Source organism: Jaculus jaculus, chromosome 19 (genome assembly GCF_020740685.1).
Source record: "Jaculus jaculus isolate mJacJac1 chromosome 19, mJacJac1.mat.Y.cur, whole genome shotgun sequence".
Classification (NCBI taxonomy): Eukaryota; Metazoa; Chordata; class Mammalia; order Rodentia; family Dipodidae; genus Jaculus; species Jaculus jaculus.
The window spans coordinates 41,609,242-41,628,767 of NC_059120.1; the positions used below are offsets into that span (position 1 = coordinate 41,609,242).

Sequence of the window (19,526 nt, forward strand, 5' to 3'; positions counted from 1 at the left end):
AGTGCTATAGGAGCTAGAGAGATAGCTAGCAGTTAAGAGTCCCTTCTTGCAAGGCCTGTGGCCTGGGTTCAACTCCCCAGTATAAAGCCAAGTGCACAGAGTGGTGCATTCAACTCAAGTTTAGCTGCAGTGGCAGGAGGTCCTGGCATGACCGTTTCTCTCTCTCTCTGTCTTCTTGCAAGTAAATAATGAATAAAACTATTTAAAATGTGCCATGGAACAGGCACCAAAGTGGTTTTTATTTTTTCCACCAACAAATCTAGATAGCATAAGATTCTTGGTCTGTCCCCTGTGGTTTTTGGTTCCTTGCACAATTTTATGGCATAACCCTTCCCCCATCTTCCAAAGAACCAAGATCACACTGTTATTCCATCTCTCTCTCTTTTTGTTACAGATTTATTTTTATTTATTTATGGGGGGGGGGGAGAGAGAATGGGCACACCAGGGCCTTTAGCCACTGCAAACAAACTCCAGATGCATGTGCCACCATGTGCATCTGGCTGATGTGGGACCTGGAGAATCAAACCTGGGTCCTTGGGCTTCGCAGGCAAGCTCCTTAACTGCTAAGCCAGCTCTACAGCCCCATTATTCCATCTCTTATGAGGAAGCAGATGCCTGAGCCCAGGTGGGAAAAATCAATGTACTGAGTACTTATCTAAAGGTAGAGCCTAGACAACAGCCTCTCACAGAGAGAGCACATAAGTGGGACACTGCCTCTGCAGATTCCTGGCTAAGTCTCACAGCCTTGGCAGACCAGCCTCTCCTCTCTGCAATGCTCTTTCTACACGACCCATTGTTTACAACCTCTCCCTTTTCTATCACCTCTTTCACTACTCATATTTCACCCAGTGCCAATGTCTGTGGAGGAAGAACCAGACCTGGTTCCCCTGCAATTCTGAAGAGCCTTGGAGAGCTGTGATTCAGAGTAGTCAAAAGGATTCTGAACACTGCCAGGTGTGAGCAGCTGCTGTGATAGGCTCCTGAGCCTGTTAGACCTTGACAAGTGCACAGAGCCAGGCAGCTGGCAGCCCTGACTCAGTATCCCATGAGGCAAGTCAGATCTTGGCCGAAAGGAATAGTTGGAAGGTGATAATCCAGTCTATTGAAGTCGTGGACATACTCCAAGTAGATGGGCCAGTAATCACTAATATCGTTAAACCATTGACACTAATGTATTCTGTTCTGACTCTCTGTTAGGAATGGACACTTCAGTTGTTTCTTCTAGTCCTCACAACAACTTTTTGGAATAGGCTTTCTTCTCCCTACTTTTGTCTACATGTAGGCAAATTGAGGATAGAGGAGGTAGAACAAGGCATAAAGTAAGAAGGGCTGGGAGTGGAAGATGAAGGCTTCAGGCATATCATCTCCAAAGCTGACCACTTACTGGGAGATAGAGGACTCTGCTCCAGGCCAGCTCCTCTTCAGAGGTGGCTTAGGCACAATGTGTGAAGTGGAAACAGTAGGAGCTGATGTCACTGTTATCAGCAGTTCAACAGGTCTATGGCTTCCTAGGATGCCCTGAGCTGGCTTGTGGATCTGTCTTGCTTTTTAAAAACTAGGCTATACATATACATACATAATACATACATACATACAAATATATATATATATACACACATACACACACACACACACACACATATATATACACACATACACACATACATACACACACACACACACACACACACACACACATATATATATATATATATATATATATATATATATATATATATACACACATACACACACATACATACACACACACACACACACACACACATATAAAGGTCTGGTAAAATTCACCAGTGAATCCATCTGGGCCTGGTTGTTTTTTAGTTGGGAGATTTTTTTTTTTTTAATATATAACTGCTTGAATCTCTGTACTTGTTATAGGTCTATTTAAATGGTTTATCTCATCTTGATTTAATTTTGATAGGTCATATAAAAGAAATCATCCATTTCTTTCCCATTTTCAAATTTAGTGGAGTAGATGTTCTCAAAGTATGTCCTTATGATTTTCTGAATTTCTTTGGTATCTGTTGTAATTGTGTCTCTTTCATCTCTAATTTTGTTAATTTTTGTATCTTCTCTCTTTCTTCTGGTCAGATTTGCTAAGGATTTATCAATCTTGTTTATCCTTTCAAAGAACCATTTCTTTGTTTCATTGATTCTTTGGATTTTTTTTGGGGGGGGGGTCATTTTATTAATTTCTGTCCTAATCTTTATTATTCCTTCCTGTCTACTGAATTTTGGTTGGTCTTGTTCTTCTTTTTCCAAGGCCTTAAGGTGAATTGTTAAGTTGTTTACTTGCAACCTTTCTAATTTCTTAATATAGGAAATTAAAGCTATAAATTTCCCTCTTCGTACTGCCCTCATTGTGTTCCAAAGGTTTTGGTATGTTGTGTTCTCATTACCATTTGATTCTATAATTTTTTTATTTCCTTTTTGATTTCCTCAATGAGCCATTCATAATTCAGTCATATACAGTTTAGTTTCCATGATTTTGTGTTTCCTCTGTAGTTTTTCTAGTTGCTGATTTGTAGCTTAATTCCATTGTGATCAGATAGAGTGCAACAAATTATTTCAGTTTTCCTATATTTGTTAAGATTTGCTTTGTGTCCTAATATATGGTCTATTAGAGCATGTTCCATGTTCTTCTGAAAAGAATATGTATTTTTCAGATGGATGGAATGTTTGAAAGGTATCTGTCAGGCCTAATTGTTCTATGATACCATTTAATCCAGATCTCTCTCTCTCTTTTTGCTGGGATGACCTGTGAATTATGAGAATGGGTTATTGAAGTCACCTACTACAATTGTGCTTTGTGTAATGTGTGACCTTAAGTCTAGTAGAATTTATTTCATGAAATTGGGGGCACCAATGCTAGGTACATATACGTTTAGAATTGTAATGTCTTCCTGTTGAATTTTCCTTTAAGCAATATAAAGTGACCTTTTTTTTATCTTTCCTTACTAGTGTTGGTTTGAAGTCTATCCTGTCAAATATTAGGATAGCAGTCCCTGCTTGTTTACTAGGCCCATTTGCTTAAAATAATCTTTTCCATCCTTTTACCCTAAGGCAGTATCTAACTTTTATGGAGAGATGAGTTTCTTGGAGGCAACAAACACAAGGATTCTGCCTTTTAATCCAATCTGCAAGCCTGTGTCTTTTGTTTGCAGCACTGGGGCCATTGATACTAAGTTATTATTGAAAGGTATGTGTTTATTCTCACCATTCTTCTTATCTTGTAGTGCTTCCTGTGTTCCTTTTACTCCTTTTTTTTTTTTTGGTTTTTCAAGGTAGGGTCTCACTCTAGCCCAGGCTGACCTGGAATTCACTATGGTGTCTCAGGGTGGCCTCGAACTCACAGTGATCCTCCTCCTTCTGCCTCCCGAGTGCTGGGATTAAAGATGTGCACCACCATGCCCGGCCGCCTTTACTCCCTTCTATTAACTATATTTTAGTATGTTTTTTCCGTTTCCTCATGTGTGTGCTTTCTCTTCAGAGGAGAGGATCCCTTCAAGTATTTTCTGTAGAACTGGCTTAGTTAGCACATATTCCTTTAGCCTGCTTTTGTTGGGGAATGTCCTTACTTCTCCATCAATTTGGATGAATAGCTTCAGTGGATAAATAATCTTGGTTGACAATTATCTTTCAGAACTTGGAATACATCATTCTAAGCCTTCTTGCTTTTAAAGTTTCTGTTGAGTAATCTGCTGATATCTTGATGGGCTTGCCTTTATAAATGACTTGCTTTTTGCTCTAATTGCTTTCAATATATTTTCTTTGGGTTACATGTTTGGTAGTTTAATTATAATGTGGCAAGGAGAGTTTCTTTCCAGGTTACATCTGTTTGGTGTTCTAAAAGCTTACTGTATCTGTATTGGTATCTCTTTTCCAATTTGGGGAATATTTTCTTCTATGATTTTGTTGAAAATATTTATTATGCCTTTGTAGTGAAATTCTCCTTCTACTATATCATGAGTTTTTATGTTTGGTCTTTTCATAGTGTCCCAAATATCTTGAAATTCCCATTCATACCTTGCTATTAGCTTGTCTTTGTCTTTCTCTTCTACTGGTGAGGTTTTCTGCAAAGGTTTTTCTTTGACTTACTGTGTTTTTATTTGTAGTATTTCTGATTTATTTTTCTTCAGCATTTCTACTTCCTTACTCATGTCTTGTATTGACCTCCTTATTTTATTAAGTTGCTTTCCTGTGTTCTTTAGAAATTTGTTTTCTTCTTTGATTTCTTTGAACATAGTTATAGTCATTCTTTTGAAATATTTCTCAAGAATTTCCTCTAAATCAGTCTCCTTGGAGGCCATTTCTGATTATAATTTTAGGTGGAATTATATTGTTTTAATATTTTTGTATTTCTTATATTATAGTGTGGATATTTTTGCATTTTGGGTTAATTTGATGCTTGGGTTTTCTAATTATCTGCAGTAGTATTCTTAGATGTGTAAATCTGATGTTATATATCTTAAGGGTAACATCTTAAGATAACAGATTTGACTCTTACCTCTGGGATTAAAGGTGTATGCACTACCACTCCTGGTTCTTTTTGCTTTCTATCTTTCTTCTCTTTTCTTTTCTTTTCTTTTCTTTTCTTTTCTTTTCTTTTCTTTTCTTTTTTTGTTTGTTTGTTTTGGTTTTTTGAGGTAGGGTCTCACTCTAGCCTGGGCTAACTAGGAATTCACTATATAGTCTCAGGGTGGCCTTGAATTCGCAGTGATCTTCTTACCTCTGCCTCTCAAGTTCTGGGATCAAAGGCATGCACTACCACTACTTTTTTTTGGACTCCAAATTTTTTTTTTTTTTTTTTTTTTTTGTTGGTTTTCTGAGCTAGGGTTTCTAGCCCAGGCTGACCTGGAACTCACTCTGTAGTCCCAGGCTGGACTCGAACTCACAACAATCCTCCTACCTCTGCCTTCTGAGTGCTAAGATTAAAGGCATGCATCACCACACCTAGCTATTAACAATACATTTTTTAAAATTTTTTTAATTTTTATTTATTTGAGAGCGACAGACACAGAGAGAAAGACAGATAGAGGGAGAGAGAGAGAATGGGCGCTCCAGGGCTTCCAGCCTCTGCAAACGAACTCCAGATGTGTGCGCCCCCTTGTGCATCTGGCTAATGTGGGTCCTGAGGAATTGAACCTGGGTCCCTTGGCTTTGCAGGCAAACACTATCCCTCCAGCCCAGCTGTGGTAGTTTGAATGTAAAATGTTCCCCATATACTCATGTGTTTAAAGACGAATGCTTAATCCCCAGTTGCTGGCACTGTTTTAGAAGGTTGTGGCGCTTTTAGGAGGTGGAGCCTTGCTGGAAGGAAGTGTGTCAATGGGGAGTGGACTGACGTGTTACAACCAGATCTGCTGGCTCTTTGTTTACTCCCTGCTGATGTGAAATGTGACTGGTGTCTGCTCCTGCTATGCTTTTCTTGCCATGATAAACACTTCCCTTGAATATTGAAATATCCACTAACTTGAAAACTGTCAGCTGAAACACACAGTTTCCTTCCATAAGCTGCTTCTGGTTGAGTATTTTGTATTAGAAATGAGAAATTAACTGACACACTTGCCTGTTATAATGCCACAGCAAACATGGTTATGTAGGCCTCTCTCTTGTATGCCAATTTTACTTACAGTGTTATGCTTAAGAGTAGATTATGACTGGATCATATGGGAGTTCTAACTTTAGTTTCTGAAGGAATCTCCACATTGTTTTCTATGGTGGCTACATTAAGTTGCATTCCCACCAAGAGTATATTCCTTTATCATAATTAGTATATTTTTTATAATAGCTGAGTAGGAGTTGGAATCTCATTATAGTTTTAATTTGCATTTCTTTGTGGGGGGAGGTTGAGGTAGGGTTTCACTCTGGCCCAGGCTGACCTGGAATTCACTATTTAGTCTCAGGGTGGCCTCAAATTCACAGTGACCCTCCTACCTCTGCCTCTTTGGAGCTTAATTCCATTTTTTTTTAACTGTCGTCATTGATTCCTTTGATGTGGTAGAGTCTTTTACCTCTACACAGTTTTTGTCAGTTCTCGCTATTAATTCCTGAGCTATTGAAGTCCTATTCAGAAAGTCATTGCCTATGCAATGATTTGAAATGTCTTCCCTGGTTGCCTTTAGTAGTTTCAAATTCTTTGAGTCTCTGGTCCATTTAAGTTGCTGTTCTAACAGGGTGAGACATACAGATCTAATTTTAGTCTTCTACATGTGGATGTATTAAGTGTTCCCAGCACCATTGAATCATTGTTAAGGTCTGTCTTGTCTCCAATATATATTTTTTGTTATCTCGGCAATAATAAGGGACTGGGGACTGAAGAGAAGGTTCAGCCATTAAGGTACTTGCCTACAAAGCCTAACAATCTGGGTTTGATTCCCCAGTACCCATGTAAAGCCAGATGTACAAAGTGGTGCATGCATCTGGAGTTTATTTACAGTGGCAGGAGGCCCCGATACTTATTCTCTCTCTCTCTCTCTCTATGAAAATAATAAATAAATAAATAAAATAAAGAAAGAATAAGGGACTGGAAGATGCCACAGCAGTTGGAGGAACTTTCATGCAGAGCCTGATGGCCCAGGTTTGAGTTCCAACTTGCCCATAATAAGACAGATATGAAAAATGGCGCAAGCAACTGGTATGTCTGGCCACACACACACACACCACACTAATTAAAAAAATAAAAAGACAGCACTCAGGGAGGCAGAGGTAGGAGGATCGCCATGAGTTTGAGGCCACCCTGAGAATACAGAGTGAATTCCAGGTCAGCCTGAGCTAGAGTGAAACCCTACCTCAAAAAAACAAACAAAAATAAATAAATAAATCAAAAGAATAAAGTGCTATAGCTGCATTGGTTTATTTCTGAGTCTTCTATTCTATTTTGTTCTTCTATGTTTCTGCTATTGTGACAGCCTATACTGTTTATGTTACTGTGATCCTATAGTAAATTGGAAACCTGGTGTAACATCCGTCATCCTCATTGCTGTTTTTGCTGAGGATTGCTTTAGTCATTCTGGGTTTTTGTGTTGCTGCCATATGAATTTTAAGATGATTGCTCTTTTATTTTTGTGAATAATATCATTTGAATTTAATGGATATTGTATTGAATCTGGAGATTACTATTGGCGATAGAATCATTTTAATAATATTAATTGTGTTAACAGATTCATGAACATGAACATGGAAGATCCTTTTATTTACTGTTTTATTTACTAATGACCTCACTGCCTTTCTTTAGTGTCCTCTAATTTTATTGTAATCTTTAACTTCCTTGGTTTGGCTTATTCCTACGTATTTTGTTAGGCCATTGCAAGTGGTATTTTTTTTCAATTTCTTTCTCAGTATGTTAATTATTGGAATAGAAAAGTTATTGAGTTTTATATGTTTATATTCATTTTATGGCTTGTTATCTTATTAATTTGTTGAAAGTGTTTAGCAGATCTAAGAGTTTTAAAAATATTTTATTTACTCATTTGTAAGTAGGAAGGGAGAGAGAAAGATTGATTAATTGAAAGAATGGGCACATCAGGGCCTCTTGACACTGCAATGAACTCCAGATGCATGCATCACTTTGTATAGCTGGCTTTATGTAGGCACCGGGGAATCAAACCCAGACTGTCAGGCTATGCAAGCAAATGCTTTTTAACTGAACTGAGCCATCTCTCCAGCCCCTAAGAGTTTTTGATGGTATCTTTACAATCATTTTAAGTATAGGATCGTATCACGAACAAATAGTGATATTTGACTTCTTAATTTCTGATTTGTATTTCTTTGCCTTAATATTTAGGCTAAGTATTCACAGAAAAAAGTCAGGCATGGTGGTGCATACTTGTAAATCCCGCACTGGGGATGTGAAGACGGGCGAATCTCTGGGGCTCTCTGGCCAGCCAGTCTAGCCAACTGTGAGAATTTCAGGCCAACAAAAAAGTGAAAGTATTTTCTGTATCTAATAAATCCAGATACCATATAAGCAACAACTATACATGTATATGTATTCCCATTATATATTCTCATCCATAGACATATACATGGACAAACATATACCTAGTAACAGGGTTAGTGGTAGAATATATACTCCTGAATATTTCACAGAAATGAAATCACCTCATTGAACACCAACATGAACTACCAGACCACAAACAGCAGAGTTAGAGCATTCTGAACCAGACTTTATGCTTTCATATGGTAGTAGTTATAAGCTCCTTTCCCCTCCCTGTGTGCTGGGCTGGCAGGCAAGAGGGCCACAGTAATACAGAAGTACAAGATCAGTTTTTCCCTCAGTCCTGGAGATTTGGGGGCCAGGAGGGCTACACCTGACCGTTAATGACTTCCTCTTAGTCATAGAACAGGCTAAAGTAGGCCACACGGTTCCGACGTTTTCTGAAGTCTTTGTCTGTTGACAGCTGTAAAAAAGAAAAAAAAAGAATAGTCTAGCTCAGCATCCTAATGAAAATCTTGTCTTCCTGGCTATGCAAAATAGAACTTCACAGCAGTATCCCTGTGGCCCAAGTGAAAGGCAGCCCAACAGAGGTACAGCCTTCAGACTCAACCTTTGTACCAACTACACTTCATCACCTTTCCATGGTGTTGATAATGCTAGAATGATTTGCTACTTGGTAAATGTTCAAGTAGATGTAAGCATCTTGAAGACAAGGAGGATGTGTTTAATTCTTATATACCCATAGGCCCAAGCAAAGTATTAATATATTAGGCATTTAACAAATAGTTGTGGACTTTATCTGAAATTTCACTAAGAAAAATGTGCCATTAGAATTATGATAGCCTGATAACAGTCTGAGTAATGCTTTTGTATGCTACGTTAAATGTTTTTTCATATTATCTTAAGAATATTATAAAATTTATGTATGTGTGTGCACATGTTTGGAGGCCACAGGAGTTGTCTATGCTCTACCTTCTTTGAGACACTCTCTCTTAACAGTTCAAACTAGTCTGGCCCAATAGTGGCTTTATGTGGGTGGCTAGGAATTAAATCTAGGATGGTAGGCGTTGTAAGTAAGTGTCTTTAACTGATGAGCCGCCTCCACAGCTGCTTATTTCAATTATTGATCTTTATAGCTATACCAGATCAATTATATAATAATATTTATTTTATTTTTTTAAGTCTTTTTTAAAAATTGTTTATTTTTATTTATTTGAGAGCAATAGACAGAGAAAGAGGCAGATAGAGAGAGAGAGACAGAAAGAGTGGGAGTGCCAGGGCCTCCAGCCACTGTAAACAAACCCAGAGGCATGCGCCCCCTTGTGCATCTGGCTAACGTGGGTCCTGGGGAATCGAGCCTCAAACCAGGGTCCTTAGGCTTCTCAGGCAAGTGCTTAACAGCTAAGCCATTTCTCCAGCCCATAATATTTATTTTAAAGATAAGAAATTTAAATTGGGTGTGGTGGCACATGACTTTAATCCCAGCACTTGGGAGGCAGAGGTAGAAGGACTGCCATGAGTTCAAGGCCACCCTGAGACCACACAGTGAATTCCAGGTCAGCCTGAGCTAGAGTGAGGTCCAACCTCAAAACAAAACAAAACAAAACAAAAACCCTGGGCTGGATTGCTTAGTGGTTAAGGCATTTGCCTGCAAAGCCAAAGGACATAGGTTTGATTCCCCAGGACCCCCGTTAGCCAGATGCACAAGGGGGCGCATGCATCTGGAGTTCATTTGTAGTGGCTGGAAACCCTGGTGTGCCCATTCTCTCTCTCTCCCTTCCTCTTTCCTTGTTAAATAAATAAATAAATAAATAAAATATTAGAAAACAAAAAAGATAAGAAAATTGAGGTTTAAGAAAAAAATTAAAGAACTTGCCTAAGACCACACAGCAAGTTCATACTGAAGCTATTATTTGAACCCAAGCAGTACTGTCTCTAGAATCCATACTCTTATTCAGAATGCTCTCTGGCTCACCAGTGATCCAACACACAAGTGGTGTGTCAGAAAGAGTACCATGTTTGAGGTCACAGGTACAGATTACAGCTGCAAAGCCAGTCATTCCACCCTTCCCATTATACTCCTCTTCTGTCATATTTCCCTTTAACCACCCTAATAGGTTGTCATACCTAGAAAAAGCTAATAAATTTTATATCTCTCCAAAATATCCTCATGTCCACACACACACAGTTGTGCATATAATTTGGGGGACCTATAGGTTTTCTGAGGTTCATTTGCAGACTCCTATTTAAGAACTAGTGATGCACGGGAGTATTAGACAGGGTGGTCTGGAGAAGGCCTGTCTTATTACCTCAGCTTTTAGCGTTCTTTTCTCTAGATATGGAACTTGGTCCCAGTCTGGAGATCCAAATTTCATTGGCCAAGTAACTTTTGGGACTGGTTTCCTCTCTGGATTGTATGTGCCAGGACTAGAAATAAAAACACATATATCATGACTAGTGAGCTAAGATCTGTGCATGATTTCTACTAATAACACATCTATCGCTGAGCAAAGCCCCAGCTCCCTGGGAAAAAGACAATAGACTGAATCATGTTAGCCATATATTGGGTTCCTTTCCCTGTTGGTATATTTCTAATTAGATGCTAGTGTTAATGACAGTCAATCTCAATGTCAAAGATCAACTCTAGTTAAAAAAAAATATTTCTGGAATTCAGTATCCTTAGCCAAAAGATAGAAAATCCCGGGGGTAGGGTGGGTTATGAAATAAATCAACTACACTGATGAATTAGTACTGACCCACCCCCCAGTTTTTTAACTCTATGATTAATGTGTAGAGAAAATCTGCAATGTAAGGACAGCAAAGCAGAACCAGTTAAATTTTCTCACAATGAATTACTTGAGAATTTCCTGTGTTTGCGATGCTGTGTCTTTTGGCATAGATTCTTAGTATGGGAGAAATAACAAGAGCTATGGGGCTAAGACTCAAGACTTTCTTAATGTAAGCTTGAAAAAGTTACTCTCACTCTCTGATCCTTGGATTTCTCACCAGTGAAAGAAATATCTGATGATTACCCCACAATTGTATACATTCTTAGTGGGTTTCTAAAGCTGCTAGAATGAGCCCCTTGACCTATAAGCCTATATACAAGGCCTGCCTCTCTTTCTGTGTCTTTAACTCCTCTCTGCTCACAACACCTAGCCATCCTAGCGTTTTCCTTTCCCCTTCTCCTTCCCAGCTTGCTGCTGCGCTTTCTTACTGAAGACCTATCTCCAAATCTACACAGAAGTGGCTTCATCTTGTCATTCAGACCTCAAGATCAAGGGGCACTCGCCGAGTGTTCTTCCCTAGATAAAGGAACCTCTAGCCCATCACTCTGACATTTCATCATCCTTTTGTATTTTCTTCATGGAATGTTACCAGCTCACTATGCTTCCAGTTTGACCATGACAATCTAAGCTATGGATACAGTCCTGGCATAATTATGACTAGCCCCCCCCTTCATTTTTATAAATGACAGTTTGACTAATAAATTATATGGCTACTCTCCTTATTACCATTGCTGCTTTCTCTTTAGATGCACGGACTCCAACATGCAAGCTTCAGAAGATCAGGAGCCTTGTGTAACGAGCATACCAAAAGATCTCTGGAACCTACAAAGCTTCCTGGAATTTTAAGTTATACATTTATTGGAATAACTGATTGTACAATTACACCATACCAGAGATCTGGGAAGCAAGAAGGTAACCTTTAAAGATGGGCAATTCCTGATTTAGCTGGGAAGGTTTGGATTTAATCTCTGTTTTATGAATTTCTTTTCCTATTGCTTTTTGCTGAAATGCACAAGTTAAGTGAAAACATACCCAGGATAGGAATTGTCTTTTGAATCGCTCCTAAACCGAGGCATCAAGATATTAAATGGAGCAAAGCTTTGTTCGGTTTTTTCCTCCCAAGTATTTACATTTTGGTACATGCCTGGATAAGGTGTCAAATCCTGTTATCATGAAAAAGAACAGTGGATTAGCATGTGAAACACACAAGTCCAATAATAAATAATAAATTATGGCCACTTCAAGAAAAGTAGAAAAGTGACCAGTGTAGGAGGAAATCCATGATAGATATGGTTCAGTTATCCAGTGAGACATAATGCACAGAAATAAACAGGCTAGGTAAAGAACCAAGGCAATTTGTTGCAGTCAAAACCACCCTGAGCATTTTTAGAGTCAGATTATCCATGGTCAGGAAGCTCAACAAAATATTAGGATCCTTAGAGTATGTAGCTTCATGATAAAACATCTGCTTAGTACAGTGTAGTTTGTGGCTCAATTTCCAGTATGGCATTAGAAAAGAGAGACAGAGAAGGGGAGAAGTAAGTGACATGAGGTGGCTCACACTTGTAATCCCAGCACTCAGGAGGCCGAGGTAGGAAGATTGTTATGAAGCCAGGCAGGGCTAGAGAGTAAGACCTGGGGGTGAGGGAGGGGAGAGGCAAGAGAGAAAGGAGGGGGAGATATGGAGAGAGAGAAAGATATTTACTGAACATTAGACTTGAAACCCAATCACACACATATATCATGGGAAAGTTAGAATTTGTCTTTTAATAATGATAATATGTTGCATACAAACATAGCTTCTATTATTTTAATTTTGGGCATCTCAGCATGCCTTGGGACCATTTCTTTAGAGACCTGTTTTCCATTCTCACACATTTGGAAAGCTAACACCTAAATTATTCGTGCAGCAGCATGGATTACCCTACAATCCCAATACATTACCTTACTGACTGGCTTAAACCTCAAGGCTGTTCTGGCTCCAAGAGTATAGCCCTTTGTACTGGTTGGAATTTTAGATAGGTTGTATGCCAAGCCATTCCACTTCGAGTAGGGTGGGGAAGAAAAGAAATAACAGTCAGAAAACAGTCTTCAACATGAAATGAACATAGAGTGCTCCCAATGTGAACCTTCTCTGCAAGAGATTACTCATTATGTTTTGTCTTGACCCCTTCAAGGTCAACACCACACAATTACATAAACAACCCAGGTAGCTTTGCAAAGGGACAGGCCAGGACAAGTAAAATAAATGATTTTAAGCATTCCTATGACGTCAGTCTTCCCAGCCTCACTATAGCTAAAGTTGCTTTAATGGAAGACTCAGCTTTAGGATTGCGCTAAGGGGAGGAAAACTGGCCTCAGCTTACAGACAGGTCTTTGGAGGTGGTGACTATATGGAGACAAGAGTTTTGAGGAGGCTGGAAGCTGAAGCCATGGTCCCTTAACCTCCACATTCGCTGTGATAGCTGGTTGCTTGACCTGGACTCGTGTGTGTGTGTGTGTGTGTGTGTGTGTGTGTGTGTGTGTGTGTGTTTGTTGGGACCCAGGGGAAAAAAAATACAAATACAGTAGAATTTTTCTTCCAGGCAATAGTTCATAGTTCGGAAGTTAAGGCCCTCCTAAGGGGAGCTAATACTCACATCTGTTGCTGCATAATGCCCAGGCCCTGTGTTGGGCGATCCCCTCAGAGGGAGAAACTTGTTTCCCAACAGGGTTGGAGGATGATAGAGAGGAAAGAGCTTCCTTGATTGACATGTCCCAAAGGAGTAATTATCCACCGCCCCTAAAGAGCAAGACAGGAGAAACTCCGGGTCAGCGATCGGCAGAAGGAAGGGCTCAGGGGCAGAAGGATCACCGGACTGGGCTTTGCAGAGCTCTTAAAAACAAACCAACAAACACACAAACAAAACAGGCGTAACTCCACGGAGAGGGTGAGAGAGCTGCACATCTCCCTCCTTCATCTTTCCTGGCCTCCCCGCCCTTCTCCTGCTGTCTGTTTTGAACTCTGCAACTCTCCTCACCTAGTAGATCCACGAGCATCTTGCGGACTGCTAGGGTTTGCAATTTGTGTGCTGCGTTGCCAAGGGAACAGAGGCCGCTAGGGAGGTGGAGCTCGGAGAGCCCCGAGTGCGCCTGCGCAGCGCTGTTGCCTAGGGAACCAGCAACAGCTGGGAGCCGAGAGCCCTGCGGTAAACGCCCCCGAGGGATGCTCTGCTGCCGGAGGTAGTGCCACGGGGGGTTCAGAACTGCAGGAATCAGGGAAGTAGGAAAAAAAGGGGAGAGAGGAGCAGCATTTTGATGGCGCCAAGGGTGTCCAACTTTTTGATACGGCGGGCGACTCGCCACTGCCATCTTCAAAGCTCCTGCTTGAGGACGGCACGGTCCAGTCACAAACAGGCCAGTGTTCTACGTGAGTTTAGGGTTTGGCGTTGGGCGGTGTGCGGAATGCGGCGGCGGGGTGCAGGTTTGGCTTGCCCGGGGGCCGAGAGGGAGGGGTCTGAGGTGACTGGCTCTGGCTGAGGTCCCTTCTAAACCTACTTTTCTTTCTTTTCTCCTTTCTGCAGCCCTTGCAATCTCGTCGCCCCCTCTTCCTTGGCAGGGCTAATGGCGCGAGGGCGGGAATGTGGAGCTTTTTGAGGCTCTCAGTGAAACAGCACGAGCGTAGTGAGTGCAAGGAAATGCTTAATATTTTTAAAAGCCTCGAGAAGACCGTTAATTTCTAATTCCAGTTTCCCTCTAATTCCTGTTTGTAGGGTCGCTGAAAGGATTAAGGTTACAAGGCCACACAGTGCCTGCTAACTTGCCTGTTAACAACACCGAAAATGACAAGGCACACAGCCCCAGGCATGCCATCCTCTCCGGGACAAACATCAGGGAGTCTGTTGTTGACGTCTTCACTTTGACCTGGACGGTTACCTGTTCCCACTAGATTTTAGGTTAGCCTTAGGAGTTGTTCAGGTGTGTACGTGTGTTGCGGGGGGGGGGGGGGGACTACATTCTACTTCATGATGCCTTTTCCCTGTTGGAAATTACTTTTGTTGGGGAGAGACAGCTTGGTCACCGGCTTGCTTTAGAGGCATGAGACCCGAATCCAAATTTCCAGAAACTCAGCACTCGGGAGGCAGAGGTAGGAGGATCACTGTGAGTTCAAGGCCACCCTGAGAATACATAATGAATTCCAGGTCAGCCTGGGCTAGAGTGAGACCCTACCTTGAAAAACAACAACCAAACCAAACCAAACCAGAACAATAAAAAATCCAACAACAATAATCAAACCCAGATAGCCTTGGATGTGTTAGCCCACATTTGTCATCCCAGTGCTGAGGAGGCAGAGACAGGTGGCTTCCCAGGGCCCACTGTATAGCCAGTGTAACCTACTTGAGCAGCTCCAGGCCAATGAGAAACTCCATCTTAAAAAAAGGTGTAAATGGGCTGGAGAGATGGTTTAGCAGCTAAGGCATTTGCCGGTGACACCTAAGGACTCAGGTTCAAATCCCCAGTGTCCATGTAAGCCAGGTGCACAAGGTGGTGCATGCATCTGGAGTTTGTTTACAGAGGCTGGAGGTCCTGGTGCACCCGTTCTCTCTCTCTCTCTTTCTTCCTCTCTCAAATAAGTAAATAAAGCATTTAAAAATATTATTTAAAAAGGCAGAAGTGCTTGGAAAGTGACACCCAAGGTTTTCCTCTGGTCCCTACACTCATGTACACACACACATATTGAGATGGTGGGGAGTCAGAGTTAGAACAATTTCCCAGAAGCTCTTGGTGGGATCAACAAAGAACTAAAACAGTGAGAATCCAGAGAGAGAAACCCTGCCTCAAAATGATGTGGAAAGGTAAGAACAGACCTAAGTTGTCCTCTGAACTTCACACACGTGCCAGGGCACGTACATGTCCCCCTCCCCACGATCATATACATGAGCCCACACGTACACATATACAAAGGAACAGATTAGCACTCAAGCTCTAAAGGCAGCTTTGACCATCTCAACCCCCAGTTGCACTGAGGTCATTGGTTTCTTCTCCTCTTTGTATGCAGTCATCTGTGAAGACAAGATTCCAGTCCAACTCCTTTTTTTTTTTTTACTTTGATATAAAATAACTACTAATGTAAGAAGAAAAGGGTGGAAACAGAGCCCAAGGAAATTCAGTACATCAAGCACCTACCATACAGTAAATGTACGTGGCTTGAGACTTTAGAGAAAGCAACAGGACTTCAAAGTGAACAAAAAGGAGCACAAAAAATAAGCAAGGAATTATGTGACCTTCATTTTCTTTCTCCCTGTCCTTTCTTTTTCATTTTTGAGAAAGGGTCTCATTGTGTCTCCTAGGCTGGCATAGAACTCACTCACAACCTTCCTGTCCCAGCTACCATAGAACTGGGATGATAGTTGTATACCCCTACACCTGACTCCAAAGCATGACTTCTGAAGTTACGAGGCTAAGAGAAAAAATCAGATCCTAAAGCAAAACCCAGTAAAGATTCATTGTACTCAAGGATAGAGAAATTCCCTATCAACCTTCTATTACCAGTATAATACACACAGGGCCCGTGTACATTGAGACTGACCTGCAACTTATCAACTGCTCATTAAAGCCAACCTGTATACCATACAATCAAAGACAGGCTACATATAATATCTGTACAATGGCAAAATTAGGGAGCTAATGCAGAATTTTAGGTAATGCTAAGGATGCCAAGGAGTCAATATTTTAATTATGCTCATTCAGAAAGGAACCTATGCATATGACTACTTTGTACTGAGGAATTTGTAGGCAATTTGTTGTGAGTACTTTTGATAAGAACTTTAAGAGTTCAGCAGTTCTCATTAAAAATACTTATAAATTTGGTTACATCATCAAGAAGATACAAATGATTATAGAGACTGCTACAGCTTTATAAGACTGCTCATTGCTTCTCTTACTTGACTGACTGTGAGATTAACATAACAATTATTACCCTATTGAACTACTTGCTCTGTTATGAGGCCTAAGAATAAGAATAGGTGTGTGTGGATTTTATTTTGTTTACTTATTTTATTTTATTTTTATGTATTTATTTGAGAGAGGGAAAGAGGGAGAGGGAGAGGGAAAGAGAGAGAGAGAGAGAATGGATGTACCAGGGCTTCCAGCCACTTCAAACAAATTCCAGACACGTGTACCACCTTGTGCATCTGGCTTATGTGGGTCCTGGGGAATCAAACTGAAGTCTTTGATTTTGTAGGCAAATGCCTTAACTGCCAAGCCATTTCTCCAGCCCTAGGTTTTTATTTTTGTACCATACTTTAAATAGATTCGTCTCTTTTAAAATTTACTGTTAGGCTGGGGAGATGGCTCAGCAGTTAAAGACATATGCCTGCTGTCCGGGATCCAGTTCCCCAGTCCCCATATAAAGCCAGATGCATAAAGTGATCCATACATCTGGAGTTCATTCCCAGCAGTCTCTCTCTCTCTGAATATAAATAAATAATATTCCAAATTTACTGTTAAACAATAATCAATTCAGCACAGAGAGTAAAGCTGGTTATTACATTCCAGAAATTAAGTGAAAAGGTGGAGAATTTTAGAAACCACTAAAGAAACATTAAAAAGTACCATAACTGAAATTAAGAACACCATGTTTGGAACTAACAACAGCTTGAAGCTTGGAGAAGAAGCAGAAGATAAAGATGAGAAATAGCTGCAAGGGTCTGATACAATTGTATTTGAGGCTTCACATGGACAGAAGGAGAGAGAGAGAGAGAGAGTGAGAGAGAGATTGAGAATGAGTCAAATGTAAAAGATAACAGCAGAGAATAATTTGGAACTGATGGAAAGCATTGAGCCAGGGATTAAACAAAACCTGCAATCTCAAGACAGATCAATACAAATCAAAATGCTTAGTTAAATCATAGTAATGATGTTGAAAAGTACAAAATCTAGAAAGCACATTAATACAAAGGCATGTTGTTTTACTTGTTTTTTGTTCGTTTATTTGTTTTCGAGGTACATTCTTACTCTCTAGTCTAGGCTGAACCTGAATTTACTATGTAGTCTCAGGGTGGCCTCAAACTCATGGCTATCCTCCTACCTCTGTCTTCTGAGTGCTGAGATTAAAGGCATACACCACCACGTCTAGCTCAAGGCATGTTGTTTTAAAATAAACAACAGTAAACTTGGTAACTTGTTGACAGAAAGAGACCAGAAGACAATGGAATGGCATCTTCTAGTGCTGAAGCTAATAGCAGTAAAAGGATAGCATGCAAATACAAAAAGAGAATTAATGTAAAGTGAATGTATGTCTATTAATATTAGAAAAATAAGGTGAGAGTAATTGCTGAAGACAGTAAAGAAAACTAACAGCCTAAGAGCCTGTGGTATGTGCATCTGTCTTAGAACACAGCCTCAGAATAAAGTAAAAACTTGACAGAGTAAAATGAAAAGATCATTTTAAACTCATAATAGAAGATTCCCCCCCCCCTTTTTCTTCTTTTGATTTAAAATTTTTTTTTTAATTTTTATTTATTTATTTGAGAGCAACAGAGTGAGAGAGAGAAAGAGGTAGAGAGAGAGAGAAAGAGAGAGAGAGAGGGAGGGAGAGAGAGAAAGAATGGGCATGCCAGGGCCTCCAGCCACTGCAAATGAACTCCAGACACGTGTACCCCCTTGTGCATCTGGCTAACGTGGGTCCTGGGGAATCGAGCCTCGAACCGGGGTCCTTAGGCTTCACAGGCAAGTGCTTAACCGCTAAGCCATCTCTCCAGCCCTTCTTTTGATTTTTTGAGGTAGGGTTTATCTCTGGCCCAGGCTGACATGGAATTTACTATGTAGTCTCAGGGTAACCTTGAACTCATGGCGATCCTCTTACCTTTGCCTCCCAAATGCTGGGATTAAAGGCATACGCCAGTATGCTCAGCTCATAATGGAAGATTTTAATGTATCATTCCCACTAATTGATAATATAAGCAGACAAAAAGTTAATAAGTATTTGGACATTTCGTTTTTTTAAATATATATTAAAAAATTTTTTAAATTTAATTTATTAGTTTTCTTTTCAGTAAATACAGGCAGTTTGGTACCATTGTTTAGGCTCATCTGTGATCTACTCCCTCCCATTAGACCCTCCTTGTTAATGAAAATGGGTCGTGCATTGTGGAGTTAGCCCCCAGTTATTAGTATGATAAATGTCTCTGCAAATCATGACCCAACATGTAACTCTGACATTCTTTCCGCCCCCTCTTCCGCAAGATTTCCCTGAGCCATGTTGGGTTCATTTTTGGTCTGCTTCAGTGCTGAGGTGTTAGGGGCCTCTGAGGCTTTGGCTCTCTGATTTGGTAGGAGTTGATTTTTCTCTGCATTGATCGTATTTTAAATTTTTATTTAGTTATTTGAGAGCGACAGACAGAGAGAGAAAGAGGCAGAAAGAGAGAGAGAATGGACGCGCCAGGGCCTCCAGCTGCTGCAAATGAACTCCAGATGCGTGCGCCCCCTTGTGCATCTGGCTAACATGGGTCCTTGAATCTGGAATCGAGCCTTGAACTGGGGCCCTTAGGCTTCACAGGCAAGTGCTTAACCGCTAAGTCATCTCTCCAGTCCCAGAACATTTTGTTTAACATTATTATCAAATTTGGCTGAATTTCCATATGACACACTGTATTGCTCTATTAGCCAAAGAATGCATAGGATTTTTTTTTAATGGTACCTATACCTATTTATTTATTTTTATTATTCAGTAGAAACTTCACATGAATAGAGCATATGTTGGAACCATTTGGACAGGATTTTTAAGTCCAACCTAC

The 19,526-nt window shown here is 40.4% G+C and overlaps 1 protein-coding gene and 1 long non-coding RNA gene across 2 annotated transcripts; one reads left to right on the plus strand and one right to left on the minus strand.

Moving 5' to 3' along the window:
• Window positions 1-8,088: 8,088 nt before the first annotated feature.
• On the minus strand, window positions 8,089-13,827 carry Pifo (primary cilia formation). Its single transcript, XM_045138600.1, has 6 exons — window positions 13,770-13,827; window positions 13,389-13,531; window positions 12,694-12,792; window positions 11,782-11,912; window positions 10,270-10,387; window positions 8,089-8,423 (listed from the first exon to the last, which is right to left on the minus strand). Exons 1-6 carry the CDS (start codon window positions 13,786-13,788, stop codon window positions 8,355-8,357), a joined length of 579 nt encoding a protein of 192 aa, XP_044994535.1. The 5' UTR covers window positions 13,789-13,827; the 3' UTR covers window positions 8,089-8,354.
• A 129-nt stretch (window positions 13,828-13,956) lies between these two features.
• On the plus strand, window positions 13,957-14,700 carry LOC123456020. Its single transcript, XR_006634279.1, has 3 exons — window positions 13,957-14,158; window positions 14,313-14,412; window positions 14,502-14,700. It is a non-coding gene; the product is annotated as an uncharacterized LOC123456020 (long non-coding RNA).
• The last annotated feature ends 4,826 nt before the right edge of the window (window positions 14,701-19,526 follow it).

What these genes read in the sequence shown, in the direction of transcription:
- Pifo (XM_045138600.1), bottom strand. An exon ending in AAAGACAATTCCTATCCTGG is followed by an intron (nt 10,388 to 11,781) that starts GTATGTTTTCAC and finishes TTTTATTTCTAG; the next exon opens with TCCTGGCACATACAATCCAG. An exon ending in AAAGAACGCTAAAAGCTGAG is followed by an intron (nt 8,424 to 10,269) that starts GTAATAAGACAG and finishes TCTTTTTTACAG; the next exon opens with CTGTCAACAGACAAAGACTT.